This window comes from Molothrus aeneus, chromosome 1, assembly GCF_037042795.1.
Source record: "Molothrus aeneus isolate 106 chromosome 1, BPBGC_Maene_1.0, whole genome shotgun sequence".
NCBI lineage: Eukaryota > Metazoa > Chordata > Aves > Passeriformes > Icteridae > Molothrus > Molothrus aeneus.
The window spans coordinates 602,975-629,238 of record NC_089646.1 but is presented as its reverse complement, the minus strand read 5'-3'; the positions used below and the strand labels follow the sequence as shown (position 1 = coordinate 629,238).

Here is a 26,264-nt window from a genome sequence, read left to right as displayed (position 1 = left end):
TTGGATGGTGTCCATCAATGTGTCCTGACACCCAGGAGGATCTGAGGGCACTTGAAGATGCTCTGTGTGCTTTTCCTTGAGAAAATCATCTCTGAAGAGTGGCTGGGAAGCAGTTTGTCTTTCTGGGATGTCCTGTTTGTTTGGAGCTCCTACCTGACAGGAGGGGACAGGCTCTGCTCTCAGGGAACAGGGACAGGAGGAAACAGCCTCAGGCTGGGCCAGGGGAGGGACACCAGGAGGAATTTCTCCATGGGAAGGGGGGTCAGGCCTTGGCAGGGGCTGCCCAGGGAGGTTTGGAGTGCCCAGCCCTGCAGGTGTCCCAGGAATGACTGGAGGTGGCACTCAGTCTGTGGCACTCACTTCTGGGCTGGGGACAGGGTGGACTCAGTGGGCTGGGAGGGCTTTTCCAGCCTCAGGGATCCTGGCATCCTGTGAATTTCTCCACAGCAGCAGCAGCAGCAGCCCCTCAGCAGCTCCCATGGTCCATGGAGGGGTCTCCTGCCCAGAGCAGCTGTGGCTGCCCCTGGATCCCTGGAGTGTCCAAGGCCAGGCTGGACAGGGCTGGGAGCACCTGGGACAGTGGAAGGTGTCCCTGCCATGGTAGGGTGGCAATGGGATGACCACAATGATCCTCCCCACCCAAAAAATGTAAATTTAGCTATTTCTAGGCAGTATTTTTTTTTGGTTTGAGTTCCACCAACCTGGGCACACTCAGAATGTTCTGCACTTTGTCTCCCCTTTTTTTGTCTTAAAGGATTGAATCCAGCTTTCTTTGTGAACCCTTCCCTTTCCTGGAGGAATGACACTTTCCAGCCCAGTCTGGAACTCTGCTTCTAGGCTTGAAAGAGCTGTCTGACAAAATCTAATCGAGATTTTCCCTGTGACATTATTGGGTCACTAAATCCTAACTCTGAGATAAAACCTGTGAGGGAGAATGTCCCCAGCCTCCCTAAATTGAATTATGGTGGCAGATAGTTCAGATAAGGGGGTTTATCATCTTAAAATAGGCCAAGAGGAAAACTATTACCCTTCAGTCAGGCATTTTAGTTGGTTTTTCTTATATATGGAAGGGACTTGTGTAAAAATTTCTCTACAGAGCTGTTGCTGTTCAAGAAGAACACTTTGTACCTTGTTTTTCTCAGTGTAGCACACAGGAATTAGCAGGAAAATGAGGATTACTGAAAATGAACCCCCAGCACCAGCTGATGTCTTCAGAAGCTTAGAGATGGATCAGGGCTTGTCACCAGCAGTTCTGCATCACCCCAGTCCAGGATCTAAATAAGCTCCTTTAATGCCTCTGTATAAATTGTGAAATCCTTGGCCAGGACCACGAGCTTCCTCTTGTTTCTCCTTGCAGAGCTGTGGAGGAATTAGGATTTCTTGACCTTCTAACCAATCCCACAAACTATTCTAGATTCTAGAACATTGTGCAGGCACCTCCATGGTGTTTCCATGGCTGGTTGTTATTTATCCCCTGATCTCCAGAACGAGCTGTCATTACAGGAACATTTTAAATCAGTGGTTTATAAAGCAATAAATGAATTGCCACATGGTGCACGGGGATGCACTCCCAGCACTCCTGCTACAAGGTGCACCCATCCAGCACCTGGAACAGAGACTCCTTAATCATCACCTTTCTTATTCCTTCTTCTGTCCTCATGTTGGTCTCACTTGAACACCAGCTGGGCCCTGTCTGCTCTGGTTTAGGGCTGGGGGGGATGGAAGTGCCCCAGGGCAGGGCTGGAGCAGCCTGGGCTGTGGCAGTTCAGTGCTGGCCCTTTGCTGAAGCCACTGGTGGAGAACAGCAGGTTTTAGTAGCCCAGAATTGAGAGGGTCTGTGGGGAGTGCTGTGGGGACAATCCTAAAACCCTAAAACCCTCCCTGTTTGTTTCTCAGATGGAGCTGAGGAAGAGAAGATGGAAACAGAGGCAGAGGGGCAGCCAGCAGAGAAGGTGAGTTTGGGGCTGCTGGCAGGAGGCTCCTGGCACTTAAATCCTGAATCCAGGAGTTTTATGGTGCCTGTGACACAGGTGACAGCTGTGACAGTGTGTGTCCCCACAGGGACAGATCCCAGCCTCCACAGAGCTCCAGCCCAGAGCTGGAGTGTGGAGTGACAGCAGTGAGGCAGCAGAACAGGGGATGCTGTGGGAACTGGGATTGCAGCTGCACATGGGGGGCACCCTCACCTGGGGGGCTCTGGGCACATACCTGCCCCCAGGACACTCTCAGTTATTTCACTGCCATTTCTGGCTGAGGGGCCTCCAGCTGAGCTGCTCTAGGAGAATCCTCCCCACAGGAATTGTGGCCTGGCCCTTGGGCATGGGTGTGTTTGTGATGTGGGGGTGATCCACCCTGCCCTTAAAGGTCACTAATTATCATTATCCTTCTACCTGTTGATCATGACCCCAAGAACACGCTTGTGGCTTTTTCATAAGCTGTGTCCACAGACAGGCGCCTCAAACTGCAGTGGGTGTTTCAGACATGAGCTGGGATTAAACCAGGAATTCCAGGATACCAGTTTAGTTACTGCTAAATTACTCTAAATTTAAATTATTACTATTTTATTTGCTTGTGTATTAATATAATTATGTTTAATATGTATTCTAATAAAATAATTATTTTAATTCTATATGTAAATTAAATTTTTAAATTTTTGTTTATTTATTATTTAATTCCTGCTACATTCCTGACAAATAAATGGTGATGGTTTTTTCTGGAGTCTGCAGCAACAGGAGATATTTCTTGTTGCCTCCTTCAGCAGATGAGGAGTTCAGACTAACCTGGGGCTGATCAGCCTTGGGGTTATTTCCCACTCTGTTTTCAGGTAGTTCTGCCACCCTGATCAACAGGGACATTTGGGGAGAGATAAGTGGGGAAGACTCACTCAGGGCTTGGAAATCTGCATGTTCCCAGACATCCCAGTTCAGGAGTTTTTGTGCCCACAGAGTAACCCAGCTTGGCCTGGGTCGCTGGCCTTGGTCCAGTTTACATTTACATTTATTCACATTTTGGGTTGGTCTGTCAAATTTGGCTCAGGCAGCAGCCACCCTTTAAAATGTAACCCTTCCACTGTGGTAAGGAATTCATTGGAAGCCATAGCCAGAGTTAACAGTGAGTATCTCCTCTCCCTGCCCCTGTCCCCTAGTGCCATACAGAGTTAACAGTGAGTACCTTGTCTCCCTGTCCCTGTCCCCCAGTGCCATACAGAGTTAACAGTGAGTATCTCCCTGCCCCTGTCCCCCAGTGCCATACAGAGTTAACAGTGAGTATCTCCTCTCCCTGCCCCTGTCCCCCAGTGCCATACAGAGTTAACAGTGAGTATCTCCTCTCCCTGCCCCTGTCCCCCAGTGCCATACAGAGTTAACAGTGAGTATCTCCTCTCCCTGCCCCTGTCCCCCAGTGCCATACAGAGTTAACAGTGAGTATCTCCCTGCCCCTGTCCCCCAGTGCCATACAGAGTTAACAGTGAGTATCTCCTCTCCCTGCCCCTGTCCCCCAGTGCCATACAGAGTTAACAGTGAGTATCTCCTCTCCCTGCCCCTGTCCCACCCTCCCCTCCCCTCAGGTGGAGAGCAAAGCCGAGAGCGAGCCTGAGGAAGGGGAGAAGGTTCCGGAAGGGGAGAGCGAGCGGAACGTGGACAAGGAGCCTGAGAGCGAAGGGGCTGCAGAGCCCAAGACAGGTGAGGAGAGCTGCCCCTGCTCAGCTCCTCCCCAGAGGAGCTGGGAGTGTTCCCCTGGGCTGCTCTGTGCTCACAGAGGCTCCACTGAGCCTCCCTGCAGAGCTCGGGCACCAAATCCCTCCCTGGGCATGCAGGAGGAGCTGCAGCCCCCAAGTGCCTGTGGATCATAGAAAGGGGGGGGTTGCCCAGATTCCACAACATCTGATCACTTTGGATGCAAGGAAGTGGAACTGCTGGAGGTGTTAAAGGTTGGAGCAGCCTGGGACAGTGGGAGGTGTCCCTGCCCATGGCAGGGGTGGCACTGGATGGGCTTTAAGGCTCCTTCCAACCCAACCACTCTGGGATTCTCTGCTCATTTCTCCTATTGGAAGTTAATATTTCAGCTCAGCTTCCCAGGGAAGTGATGCAGAGCCTGGATTTTGGCAGGCTGAGAAGTAACAACATCTACATAAAACCTTATTCTTTTTGCCATTTCCCCTGTGCCTCATAAAATCATGGAATGGTTTGGGTTGGAAGGGACTGTAAGGATCATCCAGTGCCACCCCTGCCATGGCAGGGACACCTTCCACTGTGCCAGGCTGCTCCCAGCCCTGCCCAGCCTGGCCTTGGGCACTTCAGGGATGGGAATGGATATATTGCTTTTTTCCTGCAATCCAAGATTCAGGATTTTAGCACCATGTAGAATAAGGAGTGCTTGGATTTGATGGAGTTGATGTGGAAATGAGGAGGGGAGCTGATGGCAGGTGCTGAACTGAGAGGATGGGAATGAAAAGCATTTAAAGTTGCCCCATTTGTTGGATCAGATCCTCTCAAACTGGGGTTCCCCTGTCAGCATTTGGATGGGGAGCAGTGCTGGGACTGGGGATGAGTTAATTAGTGCCTGACTAATGAGTGTGGTGCATCCTGGGAACACGTGTAACAGCCTGGGCTGGGTGTCTTGCAGAGGAAAAGGAGGCAGAGGAGAACAAGGAGAACGTTGATGGCAGCAAGGACAAAGAAGCTGAGGCTGGGAAGAAGAAAGTGGAGCACGAGATCTCGGAAGGAAACGTGGCCACAGCTGCAGCTGCTGCCCTGGCCTCTGCTGCCACCAAAGCCAAGGTTGGTGCTGTGCCAGCAGCCTGAGCCTGCCTGCCAGGGACAGCAGAGCTGGGGGCTCACCCTCTGGTCCCTGACACCTCACAGGAGCACCAGTGCTGCCTGCATTTCTCCTGCCTGAGCCCCTGGGGGAGTTAATGAACAGGGTTAATTAAGCAGCTCTTTGGTGATTATGAGCTGGCTGAGCATCCCTAAGGAGTAGCCCCAAAGTGTGTGTGTGGCTTCTTGGCAAGGCTGGTGGCTGCTGGGGGAGCTGGGTGGTGCTGGGGGGCACAAACCCTCTGATGGCCTCTCCTGCTGCCCCAGGGCTCCACTCCAACCCCTGGGCTCTGCCTGGGGCAGACACAGAGGGATGTTCACTCCTGGCACTGCAGCTTTCAGACACCTCAGTGTTCCTGTGTTTTGCTAACAGCACGTTGGTGTGTCCCCTTAGGTCCTGTTTGTGTGTGGTCTCTAATGAGCTGTGTTGAATCAGCTTTTCTTTACCCTGTAATTAGTAATTGCACGCCGTCTTGCCTTTCCTTTTGCAGGAACCACACTGCTTTCATTGCTTCTAGAGTATCTTTCTCAAATCTGTTTTCTCTTTACAAATTTCTCTGGATTCAAGTTTTAATTTGGGTTTTTTTAATCGCTCTTGGATTCAGTATCATGTTGCACCTGCTTTATAAAACCAAGAGCAAGGCTTGGGTGTTTATTCCTGGTGCATTTCCATGGATAGAGTGAGGTGTTGTGTGTTCTATTAACTTTTCCACTCTGATCTTTGACTCTTTAACTTCAGACTTTTTCCCCAGCTGCATCCCCCAGAGTGAGGCTGGTGGGTGATGTCCTGTGCACTCCCTCCTGCAGAACCCAGGAGAGGGAGGGTGTTTCAGTTCTTACCTTTCAAACCAGGCTGTGAAATCCCACATGGCAGACAACTCCCTGTCCATTAAAATCCCAAACTGCAGCAAAGCTGAGGTTCAGTATTTTGGTGAAGTGCAGAGCCCAGAGTGGCTCTCAGTTCATCAGACTCACAGATATCCTCAGCCAAGTTGGACAAACCTGTATCTGTGTGAGGAGACATGAGGTTTAATCTGTGTTTTATGGAAGGCCACTTGCTCCAGGATGAGCTGCTGCTCCATTTTTCTGGAGATGAGGAGTTGGAGGGAGCAGGGGCCTGGCTGATGGCACTTTTCATTATGGCAGTAATAATGTTCTGGAAGAGCTTCTTCAGCTTCCCATTGCAGGGAATAATGTATTGTAATTAGGAGGCTGACACTTGAGATACAATTCAGGTTCAGCAGGGATTTCTCTTCCCACTGCCTTAAAAAGCCAGACAATATTAGAGCTTTGGGTGGTCTGTGTCTGAGGGAGTAATTAAACTCTTCATCATAAACTCTGGCCCTGCTTATGTGAAAAGCTGTTTTCCTTAGGATTTCATATCAGAGCAATATTGCAGATGGATTCTGAGTGAAGATGGGGGTTAAAGACAGGGGATTGAAATGAGGGCTGTGTTTGGGGTTTTTTCCCTTGTTATTGGTTTTTTTGTTTTTTTTTTTCTTTTGGGATCAGTGGCTTCCAGAAGTCGAGTTGTGCTGTTTGAGGAATGGTGAAATGAATGTTCAGGGTGAGACTCTGCATTTCACACAGACCAACAATTGAAATGCTTGCACAGGTTCTGGTTTCTGAACAAACAGCATTAGAATTTAAGTCCCTTCTGCTCATTTTCCTCTCAATGGACACCCAATGTGAGCTGGTTTTTCCTTTCTGTGCAGAAGCATCCCTGATGGCTCCTGCTCTTCTCCAGCTGGGACTGAGCTGCAGAACTGCTGCTCTTGGTCCATCTCTTCCCCTTCCCAGAGCTGTTCTGGTCCCAGTTTCACCTCCTGCCAAACACTGATCTTGTGACCTCTCCAAATCCCTGTTGGAGGTGCCTGGGACTGGAGAGATCATTCCTGGAAGCTGCTGATCTCAGAGGGGCTCCAGGAGAGCTGGAGAGGGGCCGGGGACAAGGCATGGAGGGACAGGACACAGGGAATGGCTCCCACTGCCAGAGGGCAGGGATGGATGGGACATTGGGAATTGGGAATTGTTCCCTGTGAGGGTGGGCAGGCCCTGGCACAGGGTGCCCACCCTGGATCCCTGGCAGTGCCCAAGGCCAGGCTGGACAGGGCTGGGAGCACCCTGGGACAGTGGGAGGTGTCCCTGCCATGGCAGGGGTGGCACTGGGTGGGTTTAAGGTCCCTTCCCACCCAAAGCATTCATGCATTCCATGATTCTTTTTGGTAGAATCATTTAGGTTGGAAAAACCCTTTAGGATCACTTGCTCATTTATGAGTCCAGGCTGGTGCAGTGATGGGTTTATCAGGCATTTCAGATTACTCCTGAATTTGTGTTCCTGATTCTCCTCAGCTGCAGCTGTAGGGATTTGTCCTTTGCCCATGGAAAGCCCTGGGTAGTGCCAGGCTGAGCCTCTTTGAGTCTGTCTAGGAAAAACTTGAGAGATAATTTTCTTTCCAAGGTGTATTTGGAGACCTGTCCTTTAACTAATCATGTGCTTTGATCAGGTGTTCATCCCATTGCATTATTAAAATTGCACATGTGAAACAGAGTGAAATGTTTGGTAGAGGACTGTGTATCCCCAGGTGATTCCCTCACTCTGAATTTTCATACAAACAAGTTTATTTTCCTTAACAGTGTTATTAACATGAGATTTCCTGTTCTGTCAGCTTTGTTTCATTATTTTTTGTGCAGCACTTCGGTCAGTTTTGGAACAGCTGCTGGAATTTCTCAGGGATATGGTGTTGGACGAGCTTGGGGTCACTCTGGTTCTCTCAGACCTGATTTGAAATTCACTTTAGAGAGTCAGGAGTGCATTTGCCCACATTTACTGAGCCCTCCCTCACTGCTGCTGGGTCAGGGAGGTGAACATTGTCAATGGCACAGTGTCACACGGCTTTGAGAAATTCAGATTCTGCTCAGGGTTCCAGGGAGGTTTCTAATGCTGCTTTCCTCCCCTCTGTGTTTGGTGTCCCAGTTTGGGGCCCAGCTCCCTCAGCAGGGGTCTGTTTGCAGCTGGAGCTGGAGGAGCTCCAGCTTTTCCTTGTTTCCTGCTGCCCCCAGCCCTCACCTTTCCCTGTCCTGTGACACACCTGTGAGCACACAGCCCCCCAGGCTGCACTCCCAGGGGCTTCTCCTGCTGAGCTCAGGTTTTAACAGAAACAGGGACGGGCATCATGAGCACACTTGTCACACTCTGAGGGTGTGAAACACTTGCATGGCTGCCTCGTGTATCAGATATAGATGCACAGATCTCTGGTGTTATTTATGTGGGGATATAAATGGCACGAAGCTAATCCTTATAAAAATCAATTTGCCTTCTGCTTGAGAAAAATCTATTTTAATGGCAAAGATGTGGCAGTGCCATCTCCCTGATTTGGGGTCATTCTGGGTCACAGCCTCCTGTGTGTGTCCTGCTGGGAGCTTTTTGGGTGACCCTCAGCTGACTCCTCTGAACAGCTCCTTCCTTCTCCCTCATTTGCATTCCCACTGGGAGGGCTCCCTGTGCCCAGAGCTGGATTGCTCTGAGCATCCTCCACACCTCTTGTAGGAAACCTTCACACCTGTTTATTTGATTAAACCTAATCATCTTCCAAGGGCCTCTGGTTCCCAGCATAAGATTTAGAATTCCCTGTTTCGTGCCACAAGTGGAGCAGAATGGCTGAAGCGGCAGATTCCCTCCCTCCCAGCCCCTTCCTGTGCCCAGTGTCACACAACACCCCCTGTGTTTCATCCCCAGCACCTGGCAGCTGTGGAGGAGAGGAAGATCAAGTCCCTGGTGGCCCTTCTGGTGGAGACTCAGATGAAGAAGCTGGAGATAAAGCTTCGCCACTTTGAGGAGCTGGAAACCATCATGGACCGGGAGAAGGAGGCAGTAAGTGCAACTGGGGATCAGATCTCTCACTGCAGATTCTGTGTGCCAGCACCTGGAAAAGCAGCAGCTCCTCCCCTCCCCTCTGTGTCCCTCTCCTTCAGCTGGAACCCACAGTTCCCTCCCACAGTGGCATTTGGGCCCTGTCCTGCTCCATCCAGTGTTCCTCTGTCCCATAAGCAGCACACTGGGGTATCTGGATTTGCTTCCTCATCCTTACCCTGAGCAGGAATGTGGAATTGAGCTTCATGTGGCCCTTTCACATGGATTGTGTCTGACCTCAGAACAGCTTTGCCCTGCCAAGAGTGAAAGGGGTGGAGCCCTCCCTTCCCTAGGGGAGGGAGCCAGCCCTGAGTGCCTTTCCCCTGACCCAAGGGGTTCCAAGGACACAGTTCAGGGTTTTGGGGGCACTCAGCAGCTCCTGGGAAAGCCCTGCAAGTGGGATGTGGAGGTGGAAGGGGAGTGCTCAGAGTGCCAGCCTCACTTTGTGCTGCTGCTGATGGGTTTGCCTGAGCTGGGAAGGCAGCAGCAGCTTCAGGAGAGGGGAAGGGAGTGAGGTCAGGACATGGAGAGGAGCTGTCTGCACCTGGATTACTCAGGAATTAGCAGCAGTTGTGTCACGTGCAGTGCCAGAGGCTTTGGAGAAGTGTTTCCTCTCCAGCTCCTTGAAAGATGACTCAAAATCTCACTTCTATCAGAATGGACAGTTTTTAATTTCTTTTTTCTGTCTGTAGCTGCCTCATTGTTGTGAGTAGACAGTTAATATGGATGGGTTGAAGACTCAGACTGTGCTATGTTGATTCATAATTCCAGGGATTTCTGCATTTACCCTTCTGTGTGAATTTAATGGAATTACAGCCCCATTTGGCATTCATGGAAGGGGCACCAGGTCCAACTCCTGCTCCTCACAGCACCCAAAACTAAACCATGAGCATCCTGCAGGCATTCCCTGAGCCCTGCCAGGCCTGATGCCATGGCCACATCCATGGAGAACCTTTTCCAATCCAGAGTTGCCCTAATCACACTGATGGAGTCTGACAAGATGTGGACTCCTCCTGGAGCAGGATGTCAGCAGGAATTTCTGGATTGCTCCACATCCTCCAGTGTTTCAGTCTGTGTTTGATTGGCAGCTCAGGAAATGGACCCAGCTCTTTTGGAAAGGTTCCCTGCAGATTCTTTCTTTGGGGGATATATTCCATTAGTGACAGGGAGGTTTTTTTTCCTCCCTTTTGAGGCATATGACATTTCCCTTTTTAAAAATGTGCATACAGATTTTCCCCTTGGCTTCCTGGTGGTTAAATTCGCTCTTTTCACCTGTCATTGTGGATATTTAGTGGAATAATTAAGGCAGCAAAGCCTCCTTGCTGCCACTGCACCCTGGGCCTGTCATTCCTGCTGCCCTGGCTTTCCTTGCAGGGAGGGAGCAGGGGCTGTGAGTGCTGACAGGAGTTGGTGCTGCAGCCTGCAGGGTGTTACATCTCAGGCAAAACACATTTATTTTATTTGTGTTTGAGCTGAGCAGTGTCAGCAGTGCCACTGCTGTGGGAAACCAGGGGATTGTTGGTGGAGCTTGGCCCACCCACAATTTCTAATGGCACCTAAAGCTTTGCTGGTTCTGTTCAGGGAGGAATTCCTGAATCCCTGAGGCTGGAAAAGCCCTCCCAGCCCATGGAGCCCCAGCTGTGCCCAGTGCCCACCTTGTTCCCAGCCCAGAGCACTCAGTGCCACCTCCAGGTGTTCCTGGGACACCTCCAGGGATGGGCACTCCAAACCTCCCTGGGCAGCCCCTTCCAAAGCCTGACCACCCTTTCCATGGGGAAATTCCCCCTGAAAGGAAGCTCTGTGCTGGAGATGAAGCTGTGGCACTGATTTGTGGTGTGAGTGGCCATTAAGGGCTTGTAGTTGCCCCTGCTGGTGCAGCACTTTGACAGCAGCACAGACAGGGGTGTTGGATATTGTCACTGTCAGCTGTGACACCCAGAACCACCTCCCTGAATTCCAGCTGGTTTCCTGAGTGGGCTTTTGTGGGGAGGCTCTGCTGGAGAGGGTCCAGCAGGGGCCACAGAGATGTTCAGGGCTCTGGGGCATCTCTGATGAGCAGGGACTGCAGGAGCTGGGCCTGCTCAGCCTGCAGAAGGGAAGGCTCACAGGGGATCCCATCAATGCCCACCAATCTCCCCATCTGTGTGCCAGGAGAAGGTGCCAGACTCTGCTCAGTGACAGCACCAGGAGCAGTGGCACAAAGCAAAGCACAGCAGCTCCAGCCCAGCAGCAGGAACAGCCTCTGTCCATGCAGGGCCAGAGCCCTGGAACAGCTGCCCAGGGGGGCTGGAGTCTCCTCTCTGGAGACATCCCAGAGCCACCTGGACACAGCCCAGGGGACCCTGCCCTGGCCTGGGTGACATCCAGACCCTCCCAGCCCAGGCACTCTGGGGTTCTGGGGCAGAGCTGACCTTGGTGAAGGCTCCCAGCCTTGCTCCTGCCTCATTCCTGCAGGAATGACTGAGGTGGGAGGGCAGCTGCAGGTCCCTGATGGAGTTCCCACTGGAAATGTGTTATTTAAAGGAATTGTTTTAGTGCCAGTTTGGGGGCAGAGCTGGGGGCTGTGTGTGAGGTGGGACAGAGCCTGCTGCAGAGCCAGGGCTTTGGGTTGGCACTGGATCCCAGGCTTAAGCTTGGCTCAGCTTTAGCACCAGCTCACATTGTAACTTGTCTTTCTGTGCCTTTTTTCCTCTGTCCAACTGTCTTTCCTGATCCCAAGCACAGGGATTGTGTAGAAGGGAAGTTTTCCCTGCTTTTCCTCCTCCGATGTGAATTTTCAGGCACTGGCTGCTCTTTGGGCATCCTTGTAAAGACTCTTTTAAACTGTAACGGGATGGGGTGCCACGAAGAGAGCAAAGCAGGGCCACAAAAGGGTCTCAGAGGAACAAAAGTGTTGCCTGAGCCTTTCTTTGGAGTCATTTGCAGGAATTCCTCTCCCAGCTGTCCGCCACCTCGGGAATGTTTCCCCACACACCCCATTTCCCCGGTGGGGTGAATTTATCGGGTGCTTCCCTCAGCAGATGAGAGCAGAAAAGAGCCAGGGCAGCGTGAATGATGCCATTGTGGCCGGGAGCAGCTCCCCCGGCCGGGCTCATGTTTAATTCATGAGCTTGGCCCAGCTGGGGCTGCTCAAAGGCTCCTCTGTGAGCTGCCTTCCCCTGCCCTGCCTGCCTCGTCAGCAGCCAGCCTGCCAGCACCACTACTGAGGCAGCTTGGGGATTTTTGGAGAACTCCTGCTAGGTGAGAGTCTCCTTGGCAACCTGCTTTTCAGCTGAACTGTGGAGCCTACCTTAAAACACTGCTTCAGTATTTGTACACGAGTCACGCAGCCCCAGGCCTGGCTGTCCATGGATATAACAATATATTATTGTATGTATTAATGTAATAACGTGGGAATGGGTCAATATTCCTGCAATAAGTCAAACATCACTTCCTTCAGCAGAGCCCTGACCCATCATACAGATGCCCAGTGGTAGGAAATGCTTTCTGTAGCTTTTTTTGTCTTTTCAAGGAATCTCAGACTGGTTTGGGTTGGAAGGATCTTCTGGATCATCCAGTTCCACCCAGGGCAGGGGCACCTTCCCTAGGCCAGATTGCTCAGGTCCCACTCTCTACATGACTTCATAATTAATCAAAGCAGCCTATTTGATGTTAATTGGCCTAAAGTAAATGTGTTTTTTTACATAAAGCTCTTAATAATGCAAATCTGTGTCTGGCTGCTGTGACATCCGATTCCTGCACTCACAGGGTGGAGAAGGATCCTGCCTGTGATCCCTGAGCTCCTGCAGCTGCACACACCTTCTGCTTCAGGCTTCCCTAGAAAATCCCCTGAGGTTCCTGCTCTCCCTCATTCCAACATGCAGAACATGCAGAGGAAAACCCCCCAGTTTCTCCCAGAGCTGTGCTAGGGCTGAGTTCTCAGTGCAGAGCTCAGTGAGTAACGAGCTGTGCTGCTGAGAGGCTTTAGGACAGAACGAGGTGAGTTCGTGTGTCCCAGCTGGAAAAAGCTGCAGAGCCTTTCCCAGAACCTGCTGCAAACGTCCACAGGACAGCAGTTCCTTTTGGGTTTGGGATGAGAGACTTCTTCCAACCCAACCCACTGATGGGCAGGAGCAGGTGGGAAATGCACCATTGCTAACCCAACTCTGCCCTTCGTCCTGTCCTGGAGCAGCAGAGGCAGGAGATGTTTGAAATGCACCATTTTTCACTGACCTCTGTCCTGTCCTGGCACAGCTGGAGCAGCAGAGGCAGGAGATGTTTGAAATGCACCATTGGTAACTCATTATTAACCTCTGCCCTCTGTCCTGGCACAGCTGGAGCAGCAGAGGCAGGAGGTGTTTGAAATGCACCATTGGTAACTCATTATTAACCTCTGCCCTCTGTCCTGGCACAGCTGGAGCAGCAGAGGCAGCAGCTGCTGACTGAGAGGCAGAACTTCCACATGGAGCAGCTCAAGTACGCCGAGTTAAGGGCTCGCCAGCAAATGGAGCAGCAGCACAGCCAGAACCCCCAGCAGCCCCACCAGCACCCCAGCGGGCCTGGCATCACCCCCCTGGGGGCACCAGCACACCCAGGGCTGCTGCCCCACCAGCAGCCCCCACCCTACCCCATGATGCACCACCAGATGCCACCTCCTCACCCACCTCAGCCAGGTAAGAGCTGGGAGCAGGGAATTGCTGCCCTGAGCCTGAGCAGCGAGCCCAGAGGGAGAGGGGCTGCCCATGGGGCTGTGGATGCTCTGGGTTACTGGTTTATAATGGGGCCACTGCCAGACACAGTTTGCTGCTGCAAAGATGAGCCATGCATGTTCTGCAGCTTCGTTGTGGAGCTCCCACCCCCATTCCAGATGTGGGGAGGAGGTGTTTTATGGAGGGGGGAACCCCAGGAGTCAGGAGTGGGGGAGTGCCACGGTGGGAGGCAGTGGGCACCAGCAGCAGAAATTCCTTCCAGCCACAGGAAAACACTTTCCTCCTTCAGGGACTCATCAGCCCCAGAGCAGATTGTCCAGCAGGGCTGGGAGTCCCCTGCCTGGGACAGTCAAGCTCTAAAGTGAAATATGAAGCTGCCCCAAGCACTTCCAGATGTTTTTAGGTTATTTGTATTTCCCTAGACTTGTTTTATAATGGGTGATCTGAGCAGATGCTCCTTCAAAAACAGTCACTCCTCAAATTCTCCAGTCCATGGCACACCAAAAGTGCAGAAATTAAGGGAAAGGACTGGGAGGGGCAGCAGGGGTGGGAAGCTCCTTAAGGACCTTCTTTGGCAGGAGATCTGGCTGTGAGAGGTTCCTGTGTCCTGCCTCATGGTTTGGTGCCAGGGGAGGGTCACAGGACTCTGTTGGTCAGAGGGGTCACCTGCAAATCTCCAGTGCAGCCTGTCCTGCTGAGGGTTGGGTATCTCCAGGGGTGGGTACTCCTGATTCCAGAGGGTGGGGTGATCAGGTGAGGATGTGAACTGGCAGCTTTTACTTGCTAAAGGTTGTTGAAATGGTAATTTAAAATCAAATAACGGTGCTGGCACATGGGAACCCGGCTGTGGGACTGGATACAGCCAAGGAGGAGCTTGGCCAAAACCTGCTTCAGAAGCAAACCTGATCAGTTATTAGCCAAAAATATTTGGGAAGATTTTTCATAGGCAGCTGCTGAAGAAGCTGGAAAGTTTGGGTGTCATAGTCCACATAGAACATGGCAACAAGAAGCTGCAGGAACTTGGGTTTTCCTGTTGAGACAAAAAGTGTTTGGTTTGGGAGGGAGCAGAAGGGCCCAGGAAAACAGCAGGATTTGCAGGTGAGAAGGAAAATGGGAAGGATCTAATCCAAGTGGATCTGCAGAGTAATCAGAGTGGGTTCCCTCAGCAGGGGCAGAGTTCTGGTGCTGGGCAGGGAGGGAAGAGGTGTCTGGTGAGGCTCAGGCTCACTCTGCTTTTAAGGCTCAGGGAGTTCCTGGGTTTACTGTGGACAAAAATCCCTGGGACTCTGTCATGGTTTGACACTGGCACAATGCCAGTGCCCCCATGGAGATACCCTCTCCCTGGTAGCTGCTGTGAGATGTGACCAGGAATAAGCAAAGCAGGCTCCTACTTAGGGAAAAAGAACCAGAACTTTATTAACTACTCTACAACTACAGATAAAAAGGAACACACACACAGGGAAAATGAAAACCTCACAAATGCATTTCCTCCTCCCCCCACCAAATTTCCAACACAATACATCTATTCCTCAAATCACCAACTCTTAGTCCAGCACCACCTTTTAGAAAATCCTCAGTTCATCAAGAGGAGAGGAGTCCTTCTTGTGCCATAGGCTTCCCCTGGAAACACAGCTGAAGCCTCGTGTGTTTCTGTGTCACTCGTGGCACTGCCCGGAGTACATCTGCCATCGTGACTTCTTCCTTTTCCATGTCCAGTGCTCTCACCACTGAACACGGACCAGAGCTGCTTCTAGGGTTGTCTTTTAAGGATGCTCTGTCCCGATCCAAAAAAGGCACAGTCTCTCCTTTGGGACACCTGTCCCCACAATCTCTCTTTTGGGACACCTGTCCCCCCCATATTTTTCACCCCCTGGGGCCGAGGGGCATCAACACTGAACCCTCTTGGTCCTGAGGCATTGCCTCCCCCTGGATGCAGTCTCTGTATCACAAGGAACATGGTTCTGTCCATGGCTATACAAAAAGAGTCCAGCAAAAGCCACTCCATCATCTCTTCCCACTAGGATTCTTCTCTATTCTTCTACTATCTCTCACTCGCCCAGACCTCTCTCACACTTGCACATTCCTTCCTCATCTTCCACTCTATCTTCTAGGAAAGGTCAATGTTCTGTAAAGTTCTCATTCTCCAAAAAGGGGTTAAAAGCTCCTACAAGCGGCCGGCTGAACCCCCCCCTCTTCTCCGTCCCAGCCGTGCTGCCGGCGCAGGCCCATGTTTATCAAGCTTCAAGGTTACAGTCCCAGGCAGCGGCTCTCTCTCTCTCTCTCTCTCTCTCTCTCTCTCTCTCTCTCTTTCTCTCTCTCTCTGTGTCTCTCAGGGGGGGCTGCCCGATGGCTCCTGGTCTCTCTCTCTTTCTCTCTCTTCCACCCTTCCACCCCCGGGCTCAGGCCTACCTCTCTCGGCCTCATGGCTTTCCCCTCCCCCTGCCCAGCCAGCAGCTGGGCCGGGGGAGAGACCCGAACTCTTTCCCGCCGGAAACCCAAGAGAACCCTCCCAGGGGAGAGCTCTGCTTTTAACCCCGTGTTCTCAGAGGCGTGTCCATGTCCCAATGGCCAGGTTAAATGCCAATATTAAAGTCTGAATATCCATTGGCCAAAAACACAGCATCCCAAAAAACACATTTCCTGTCAAACCACCACAGACTCTTTGGGAGCTGGTATGGTTTTTGCTGGAATTAGACTGGGAGTGTGATAAAACAGGGTGTAGTTTTAGATTCTGAAAACCTGAGCACAGCTCAGGGCTGCTCCCATGAAGGAATAACCAGGAAAGGGACAACTGGCAAATGAGAACAGAGGGAAGGAGGGAACCCTGGCACATCCATACACAGCTGTCCCTCCCACACTGCTGTGGAGACTGGGACAAGGTTAAAGCATTTGTTAATTGGTTCAAGTATTTGTTCACTGGGGGCTGAGAGCTCCCCTGGCTCACTCAGCCCTGTGTTACTGCAGCCCTCACAGCCCTTCAGGCTCTGCATTCCCCGAGCAGGGACAGGGAATGGGCTCTGTCCATTAGTCACAACATCTCTCTTCCAGCTTTGATTAAAGCTGCTCAATAGATTGGCTTTCCCAGCAGCACCTCCCCTGGCTGGGGCTCAGCTCTCCTGGCTCCCAGCAGCATCCAGAGCTGTCTCATTCCCCAGGACCAGGATGTGCCCTCACCTCCTCTGACAGTTCTCTCTTTGATGCTCTTGTAAAGGGAGGAATTTGAGGCCCACTCTAAGTTTAGAGCAAACCCCTCTGTGTCCCCAGCCAGAGCCCAGCTGATCTTGCCTAGAAAGCAGAGGAGGCTCCTTGCCTTGAGTTCTTCAGAGGAAGTTTGTTAGGAATGCCTGGGGTTAGGGAAGCCCAGGGGTGCCAAAGCTCTTTGGCTGCACAGTAGAGTTATTCTAGCTTGGGAGCATGGAGAGGAAATGGTGAATGTCAGCTTGGTCACCCCACAGCTGTGAGTGCCCTCAGTGGATCTGCCCCCGAGTCTCCTGCAGCCTTTGTGGAGATCCCAAAATTTGGTGAGTGTGAGGAGATCATGGAGTCCTGCAATGGTTTGGGTTGGACCTTGAAAATCACCCAGTGCCACCCCTGCCATGGCAGGGACACCTTCACTGTCCCAGGCTGCTCCAAGCCCCAATGTCCAACCTGGCCTTGGGCACTGCCAGGGATGGGGAGGAGAAACCCCCAGACCCCTGAGAGTGATCCAGGGGCACCATGGAGCAGCTGGGCTGGGAATACCCGCCCAGCTCCTGCTGTGCTGGCCAGGTTTCACTGCAGACCTCACCTTGGTGCTCAGCGGTGGTTCCTGACAGGTTCTGAGCTCAGCAGCAGCTGCAGGTGCCACCCTGGGCTCAGCAGAGCATGAGCAGAACACCCTTGAGTGAGTGATGAGAGCTGAAGGGATGGGGGGAAGCAAAGGGAGGAAAGGCTCTGAGATGGCATTGGAGAGGAAAGAGAGGAGGATAAATCCCTGCTCAGGGCAGAAGCAGCGAAGTCAAGCTCTTACCTAAAAGTTAAAAAGAGAGGCTTCTCCCAGAAGTCTGGTTTTTAGCTCAGGTGTCAGTCTGGACATGGTGGTGGAGAGCATCTCCAGTGCTGGGCCCATCTGGAGAGCATCTCCAGCCAAGGGTCACCCACTTCTCCTTGGCATGGCCGTGTCTGGTTCTGCTGGGCCATAGAATTCATTTCCCCTGAGCTTATTTATTCCTTTGCCCTGGAATGAAAACTTTTAGAATAGGAAAACAAAGTTGGGTTCCAATTTCACTGTGAAAAGCTGCCCCTTGTCATTGCAATAGGAAATCAAATTCCCGGTTTCTTCCCATGGTACCACTTTGGGCACTCCATTGATTTCTCTCCAAGCCCTGGGTTGGTGATCAATGGGGTGAGAACTCCTGGTTCTGGTGATACTCACGGTGTGGAATGGGAGAAACTTCTGGAAATCCTTGGAGGAAGAGAGCTGGGAAGCAGTAGCTGTCATTGTTAACTCTTCCTTCAGGTGGGATTGTCAGCTGGTAAGCAGTTTCTGACCTAAGGCAGAAATGGAATGAGGAGGGCAGGATACACTTCCCACCACAGCTGGATGAGCAATTTTAATAACCTTTTCCCTGATAGATTTTACCTGCTTTTCTGTCAATGGTTGAAATACTCAAAAAAAAGGGACTTTGTCAGGAATTTTGGGCTTGGGGTTTTTCAGCTGCTGAGCATTTCATTATTTGTGGCTTTAAATTGAGTTGCTGGACACTATTTGCTTCCTTATTGGACTGGTGATGATTCCAGGGGGCTTTTTGGGTACAGGATTTTGAGTTTGCTTCCTTTAGGTAAATATTCCCTGTCAGCTGTCAGTGCTCCCCATTTCTCCATCAGATGTGCAGAGCTTGCAGGGAGCAGTGGGATGGGAGGAAATGCAAGTCAGGGGTGGTGAAAGGGGCTGGAGCTGATCCGTGGCCGTGCAAGCAGGGTGTAATTTGGGATTGGAGCTGTCAGGGTGGTTGGTGACACAGGGACACTGACACCACCTTGGGCTCCCTCTGCTGCAGTTTGGCTCTTTGGGGCTGGAGTAGTGAACAAAGCAGTAAATACCTGATGCATTACAGAACTGCTGGCCTCAAGCAGTCAATCAGTGACCCCAGGACAGCTCCTCTGGAGGGACCAGCACTGCCCTCCCCTCCCCTGCTGAGGGCTGAGCTCTCCCTGGGGTGTTGGGTGCGGGATCCTTTCCTTGGGGTGTTGGGTGCAGGATCCTTTCCTTGGGTGTTGGGTGGGGGATCCTTTCCTTGGGATGTTGGGTGCGGGATCCTTTCCTTGGGATGTTGGGTGGGGGATCCTTTCCTTGGGATGTTGGGTGCAGGATCCTTTCCTTGGGGTGTTGGGTGGGGGATCCTTTCCTTGGGGTGTTGGGTGGGGGATCCTTTCCTTGGGATGTTGGGTGCGGGATCCTTTCCTTGGGGTGTTGGGTGGGGGATCCTTTCCTTGGGATGTTGGGTGGGGGATCCTTTCCTTGGGGTGTTGGGTGCGGGATCCTTTCCTTGGGATGTTGGGTGCAGGATCCTTTCCTTGGGATGTTGGGTGGGGGATCCTTTCCTTGGGATGTTGGGTGCGGGATCCTTTCCTTGGGATGTTGGGTGGGGGATCCTTTCCTTGGGTGTTGGGTGGGGGATCCTTTCCTTGGGGTGTTGGGTGGGGGATCCTTTCCTTGGGTGTTGGGTGCGGGATCCTTTCCTTGGGGTGTTGGGTGGGGGATCCTTTCCTTGGGATGTTGGGTGGGGGATCCTTTCCTTGGGGTGTTGGGTGCGGGATCCTTTCCTTGGGTGTTGGGTGGGGGATCCTTTCCTTGGGATGTTGGGTGGGGGATCCTTTCCTTGGGATGTTGGGTGGGGGATCCTTTCCTCAGGAGGGGGACAGCAGCAGCTCCCCAGAGATGCTCCAGTGTCTCCTATGTGCCCCCTGGGAATGGTGCCCCGGGGAATGAGGGGCTGGGAATGGTTCCCCAGGGAATGGTGCCCTGGGAATGGTGCCCCACAGAGGCTGGGAATGATGCCCCTGGGAATGAGGGGCTGGGAATGGTGCCCCAGGGAATGGTGCCCCAGAGAGGCTGGGAATGGTGCCCCAGGGAATGGTGCCCCCTGGGAATGGTGCCCTGGGAATGAGGGGCTGGGAATGGTGCCCCAGGGAATGGTGCCCCAGAGAGGCTGGGAATGGTGCCCCAGGGAATGGTGCCCCCTGGGAATGGTGCCCTGGGAATGAGGGGCTGGGAATGGTCCCTGGGAATGGTGCCCTGGGAATGGTGCCCCACAGAGGCTGGGAATGGTGCCCCTGGGAATGGTGCCCTGGGAATGGTGTCCCAGAGAGGCTGGGAATGGTGCCCCCTGGGAATGGTGCCCCAGAGGGGGTGAGAATGGTGCCCCTGGGAATGAGGGGCTGGGAATGGTGCCCCCTGGGAATGGTGCCCCCAGAGCAGGGCTGGCTCTGGCTCGGGAGAGCTCTGGAGGGAGGGCAGGAACAGAAATGCTGGGTGCTAGTGAAGTGGAAACTCTGCCTCTCCTTCCCCAGACACGAGGCTCAGTGAGTTGCTGTGGTTAATTATTCACACTGCTTGGCTGGGGAGGGGGAGGGAAGGGTGGCTTTGCTGCTGGAATATCCCTGCCCATGGCAGGGGTGGCATGGGATCAGCTTTAGGGTCCCTTCCAACCCAAACCATTCCAGACTCCCAGAGCCTGTGAAGCCTGTTCCCAGTGGGAAGGAGCACACCTTGGGATGCCAGCAGGTGTTCCTGGGGCTGTTCTGTGCCTCTCCCGTGTCAGGGCTGGGAAGCAGCTCCTCCAGCAGAGCAGGGTGGCAGCCAGGCTCATCCCCAGAGCTGCTCCATGCCCTCCCAAGGCCATCCTGCACACGGAGCCCTGGCTGTGTCCACAGGTTTTCCCTGCACAGGCTGGGCAGGGAGAGGTGCTGGAGGATTTGGATCAGCTCCAAGCCTCATGCATCAAAACAAAACCCCTCTGGCTGCTTATCAGCCCAGTGCTCCTCAAGTGCTGATTTAATAGAGGGAGAGGCTTTTTAATGGAGATAAATACCTTGGAGAGCCTCTGAAGGCAGCTCCTGCCCGTTTCCCTGGGCTGTGGAGCTGCACTGGCAGCAGGGGAGGGTGAACCTGCCCTGCCCCTCCGTGTGAGGGGTTTTCAGTCAGTTAAATCTCGTTGTGTTGAACCTTTGGGCTGGATCTCTTCCTGCAGCTGCTGCTCCTAAGCTCTCCCCCCTATGTAGGTCACACTTGCACATTTTCTGCTTGAGCCGCTGTCTTGGAGCGCTTTCTCTTGGAAAAAAAGAAAAACATCTCTGTGAAGCAGGGCTGTGCTTGTGCTGTGGTGGCAGCAGTGGTTTCCCCTTGGTTAATCCCACTCAGGGTGGGGTCAGTGCCTGGGTGCTCTCACTTGGGTGTTTCGGAGCTGGGATGGGATGGGCTCATTCCTCTGCCAGCTCCCTAAGGTAATTTTGAGATGAAAATGTTGCATCCTGTGTCAGGAAGGGGAAAAATGGGGGAAAAAGCCCCACACAGAGGAGCTTCTCAGCTTCTGCACAACTTCAGCTTCAGCTGCGTGGTTTTAAACCTCCAAGGTTTAACAGGGAGAAAAGCTCAGGACACTCCAAGGCCCAGGGAGGAGGGAGCTTCCCAGTGAGCATTGCTGGGACATTTGGGGTTGATTTGGGTTGCAAGAGACCTTAAGGATCATCCAGTGCCATCCCTACCATGGCAGGGACACCTCCCACTGTGCCAGGCTGCTCCCAGCCCTGGACCCTGCCAGGGATGGGACACACTTTGCATTTATGAAGAAAAGACACTTTATAAAGTAGGTTTAGTTTCTGTTCAGTGGTGGTTTTAGCTCAGCTGGGGTTGATTTGCACATAAAACACCCTTGAATCTTCACGTCCCTGTGGGTTTGGCAGCCTTTCCCTGAAGGAATTCGTGCCCAGTGCTGGAGTTCCACTGAAGCCACTCAGTGTGTAGTAAAGTCTGATTCAGCTTCAGGTGTTTCAGAAGAGGGATTTTAATATTAATCACTTCATTAGTGAGAGAGGATCTCGTAGGCCTGTGGTGTTCAGGGATGGCCAAATTATTGAGGCTCCTGTCAGGTGGCAGCTCCCAGGCTGGGAATTTCTCAGTTCCCACCTTTCCTGGGCCTCTCAAACACAGCTGTATTGTTCCAGTTTTTATATTTGTATTCCCTGATCAACCTTTATTTTGCCAGTGAATGACACCCCTCGTAGCTGTGAATGCCTCCTTCTGCTACAAAGCCTCTGAGTCTCTGGGAGCTTGGAACTGGATGATTTTCCCAATATCCCATTCCTCTGGTAGTGAGAAGCCAATCCCTGGCTCCTGTCCCATGTCCCAAGTCCCTCTCCAGCTCTCCTGGAGCCTCTTTGGCTCTCAGGTCCTTCCCCCTTTGCCTGGGGTTAGGGGGCAGGAGCTGTTTCCATCCCTGTCTCATTAAAATCCTGCCCCTCCATGGAAGTGTGATGAAGGAAATGGAATTGGATTGTGCCAAGCCATCCCTCAAATGAGATTTTAAAGCATGGGAAACCTGTTCCTTCCCTGGAACAGGGAGGTCTCCCACAGAGCTGATTTGTGAGGAAGAGCCTTGCAATCTTCCCTCACAGCACAACAGGGAATCAGGGTAGGAATTCCTACCCTGTGCAGCCCAGTTTGAGCTGTATGATTTCAGTTCTCTCACCAAATTTATCCATGAGGAGGCTTCATGGCTGCTCCTTTCCATCAAGGCTCTTCCTCTGATGCCTTGTTACTGCATTTGCTTCCCAGCACCTGCATTCCATGGATGCCCTTTCTGCTTGCAGTGGCTTTGCCTCTGCTGTCTCCCACTTCTCCCTTGTGGGGAGCTTCCAGGTGCCCCCTGGCCCTGCCTGGGGGTGTGCTGGGGGTCAGAAGGCATTTCCTGGGGTGTGCTGGGAATCAGAAGGTGTTTGCTGGGGCGTCAGAAGGTGTTTGCTGGGGGGTCAGAAGGCATTTCCTGGGGTGTGCTGGGGGGTCAGAAGGTGTTTGCTGGGGGGTCAGAAGGCATTTTCTGGGGGGTCAGAAGGCATTTCCCGGGGTGTGCTGGGGGGTGAGAAGGGAATTCCCCCTTGGATAGGCTGGGGTCTCCTGCTGAACCCCAGTTTCCTGGGGTGTGGAGCGCACCTGGAGCCGCCTGCGCCGCACGGTTGTGCCAGGGCTGGGAGCAGAACCCTGCTGCCTGTCGCTGCCCGGCTCTCACCGTGTCTGTCCCTCCCTGCAGGCCAGCTGCCGGGCTCCCTGCTGCCGGGCCAGCCCCTGCCGGGCCGGATGATCCCTGCCAGCATCCACGGCGGCGGCGGCGGCGGGGCGGCCCCGCCCGGCATGGCCCCGATGGCCGGGAACCTGCTGGGGCCACGCGTGCCACTGGCTGCCCCCAACGGAATGTGTAAGTGCAGCCTGAAATGGGGGGTGATCCTGGTAATCCTGGGCTCCCCTGCCCTGCAGACCCCTGCTCCTGTGGGAACAGTGGGATCTGTGTCAGTGCAGCCTGACACGGCGGGTGTGATCCTGACAGTCCTGGGCTCCCCTGCCCTGCAAACCCCTGCTCCTGTGGGAATAGTGGGATCTGTGTAAGTGCACCCTGAAATGGGGGGTGATCCTGATAATCCTGGGCTCCCCTGCCCTGCAGACCCCTGCTTCCTGTGGGAATAGTGGGATCTGTGTCAGTGCACCCTGAAAGGGATGGATAATCCTGATAGTCCTGGGCTCCCCTGCCCTGCAGACCCCCTGCTTCCTGTGGGAACAGTGGGATCTGTGTCAGTGCAGCCTGAAATGGGGGGTGATCCTGACACTCCTGGGCTCCCCTGCCCTGCAGACCCCTGCTCCTGTGGGAACAGTGGGATCTGTGTCAGTGCAGCCTTCAGGGGTGGGTGATCCTGATAGTCCTGGGCTCCCCTGCCCTGCAGACCCCCTGGTTCCTGGGAGTATCAGGATCTGTGCTGCCAGGGATGTGCTGGAAGCTTTAAGTGCTCCTCAGCCCTCTGGGCATCCCAACACATTCCATTGTTCTTTATTTTATTTATAACATCCCTTATTTTATTTATAACCATACAGAGGCTTGGTGGTGATGATCAAAAGCCTCTCCTGACTTTAGTGGAGGGTCAGGAATTAAATATAATTTCTAAATAGCGGAGGTCAGAGTAGAATCCAGTTCAATTATTCCTTACTGAAACCTTGGCACCTTGGAGCATGGAAATCATGATTAGGAAGAAGGAGAGGATAAACCATGTAAAGAACATTCCCAGTATAAAATGTGTACCTCCAAAAATGAAGTTGATTTATGGCAGCCAAAAAAGCAGCTGGATCAGGAGCCATGGTGTGGGAGTTGTTGAATGAGTGTGAGAGTGTGGCCAAGCTCAGAAGGCAGAAGACAAGCTGGCACAGAGAGGGATGACTGAGGAATTCTCCATCAGGGATTCCTCAATAAATTTGCCATTATTAATTGCAGCCTGGCCCAGCTGCTGCTCAGGAATCCTCACCCCAAAATGCTCAGTGTGGCTCTCACCAGACGAGCAGGAATTGCCATCACTTGTAGTACCTCTCCCAAAAAATAATTGGGAAAAGCCCTTTAGATTTTGGCTTCAGCAGCAGGAGCTGCTGTGAGCTGTGACTCAGGGGCGTTCCCAGCCCCAGCAGGAGAGCTCTGTGCTATTTCTGCTTGGGCACTGCTCCTGTTCTCTGCTCCCCAGCCTTACTTTTCCCTCCTTTTCCCCGAGCCTTTACCGCTGGGAATGTCTCGTGTCAGCTTGTATTCCTGTTTGCACTCTTCCCTTCCCTTAGTTTCTCCTTTTTTCCTCCCCTGCTAAACAAGTCAGTCATGTTCCATTAGCATCTCCTCTCTGGGCACGAGGCTGGCCCTTTGTACCCTCCTTCCTCCCCTCCTCACTGCATCTGTGGATTCCTCTGCTTTAACCTACATCCATCCTTCAGAGGGAGGAGCAGCCTCTGTTGATACCAAACCTATTGTTCCCTCTGTTTTAAACAGAGAAGAGCTGTAATTTGGGCTGGAGCACAGAGCTGGCAGGTGAGAGGTGCCAATTCCAGCTCTGCAAGTTGCTTGGCGTGGATTTGCCAGCTGCTGAGCTGCATCCCCAGCATCTTGTCCATAAAAATATGGGAGCTTTTTGCTCTTTCACGGAGCCCATGCAGTGCTGGGTGGTGGAAGAGCAAACTAAAGGTGCAGCAGAGCTTCAGGAGCCATTCCTGGGCTCTGGCTGCAGGAACTCCCCTCGGGCAGACTGTCTGTCCTGTGGGCTGGAGACAAGCGGGTGTTGTGTCCCTTCTCTGTGTCCAGCCCCTCCTGCTGTCCCCGTTGTGTCCTCACTGTCCCCGTTGTGTCCTTACTGTCCCCGTTGTGTCCTCACTGTCCCCGTTGTGTCCTTCCCTGTCCCGTTGTGTCCCCGCAGACCCCGGCCCGGCACAGCCCCCCTGCTGTCCCTCACTGTCCCGTTGTGTCCCTCACTGTCCCTCCTGTCCCTCACTATCCCGTTGTGTCCCTCACTGTCCCTCCCTGTCCCCCCTGTCCCTCACTGTCCCGTTGTGTCCCTCACTGTCCCGCTGTGTCCCCGCAGACCCCGGCCCGGCACAGCCCCCATTGTGTCCCTCAGTGTCCCTCCCTGTCCCTCACTGTCCCGTTGTGTCCCCACAGACCCCGGCCCGGCGCAGCCCCCATTGTGTCCCTCCCTGTCCCCACTGTCCCGTTGTGTCCCTCACTGTCCCGCTGTGTCCCCGCAGACCCCGGCCCGGCGCAGCCCCCATTGTGTCCCTCCCTGTCCCCACTGTCCCGTTGTGTCCCTCCCTGTCCCCCCTGTCCCTCACTGTCCCGCTGTGTCCCCGCAGACCCCGGCCCGGCGCAGCCCCCGCCTCCCGCGGAAGGAGTGACCCCACCCCCAGCCGGAGCCCCGCCGGCCTCTGCCGCTCCCTAAGGCAGCCCCGGAGGAGGAGGAGGAGGAGGAGGAAGGAGCTTCCACAGCAGCGGAGTGGTGACCAAAAGAGAATTCCTCAGTTCCCTTCTGTTCCTGGGGAGGTGTCCCCTCCCCTCCCGGCCGTGGGCACGGCTGGCACGGTTGGCATGGTTGGCACTCCCCTCTCCCCCTGCAGCCCCCAGGGCTCGGTGTTGCCAGGGGAAGCTGCAGGTAGGGGTGCCAGGAGTGCCTCCACGTTGCTGCTGGGAAGTCCTTCACCCCTTGGCCTGCTGGCCTTGCAGAGCTCCACGCTGGTTTCCTTCCTCTTGGTGCTTTGGGCTTCTCCTGCAGGGTGAAACAATCCAGGTTTTAGGGCAGGAGCTGAGCTTTAGGATGTGCCCACCCCGGGGGGATTGGGTGTTCTGGGGTCTCTGGGCTGAGCAAAGCACCGAGAGCAGAGGCCAAACCAGAGCTTGGGGCAGAGCAGGAGGCAGGGGCACAGCCCAGCAGCCAGGCCTGCAGGGATTCCTGGTGGCTGCAGCCACAGCTGCCTCTAACTTATTACAGGAAATATTGATCCATGGCAGTGAAACCAGGAGTGAATCAATCAGAATAAAACCACTCAATGGTAGGAGTTCTCTTGCTCCAGTTTTTACCTTTCCTTTGCCTTTGGAGGTGGTAGTTGGACCTTCCCTGAGTAGTTTGGTGCAGTAGCCAACTGAGGAATAACCCCCCATTTTTAGTCCCTCTTTTTGGAGCATATACTTTGTACTTTTTAAAATGAAGAAAACAAACAAAAAAAAAATTAAAGTAGGTAGCAAAGAAGTGCTAGAATTTGGGATTGGGTTGGGATGGCTGGGATGGGAATGGCAGAACTAC

At 53.2% G+C, this 26,264-nt stretch overlaps 1 protein-coding gene across 1 annotated transcript in view; it reads left to right on the top strand.

Annotated features, from left to right (window-relative positions):
- SMARCC1 (SWI/SNF related, matrix associated, actin dependent regulator of chromatin subfamily c member 1) overlaps positions 1-25,509 on the top strand; it is a 72,242-nt gene extending 46,733 nt beyond the window's left edge. Inside the window, exons 22-28 of the mRNA XM_066549949.1 lie at positions 1,897-1,952; positions 3,566-3,680; positions 4,624-4,778; positions 8,554-8,688; positions 13,121-13,379; positions 22,703-22,867; positions 25,321-25,509. Of these exons, the coding sequence (XP_066406046.1) occupies positions 1,897-1,952; positions 3,566-3,680; positions 4,624-4,778; positions 8,554-8,688; positions 13,121-13,379; positions 22,703-22,867; positions 25,321-25,406 (971 nt within the window). The 3' untranslated portion in view covers positions 25,407-25,509. The remainder of the gene's footprint in view (positions 1-1,896; positions 1,953-3,565; positions 3,681-4,623; positions 4,779-8,553; positions 8,689-13,120; positions 13,380-22,702; positions 22,868-25,320) is intronic.
- The last annotated feature ends 755 nt before the right edge of the window (positions 25,510-26,264 follow it).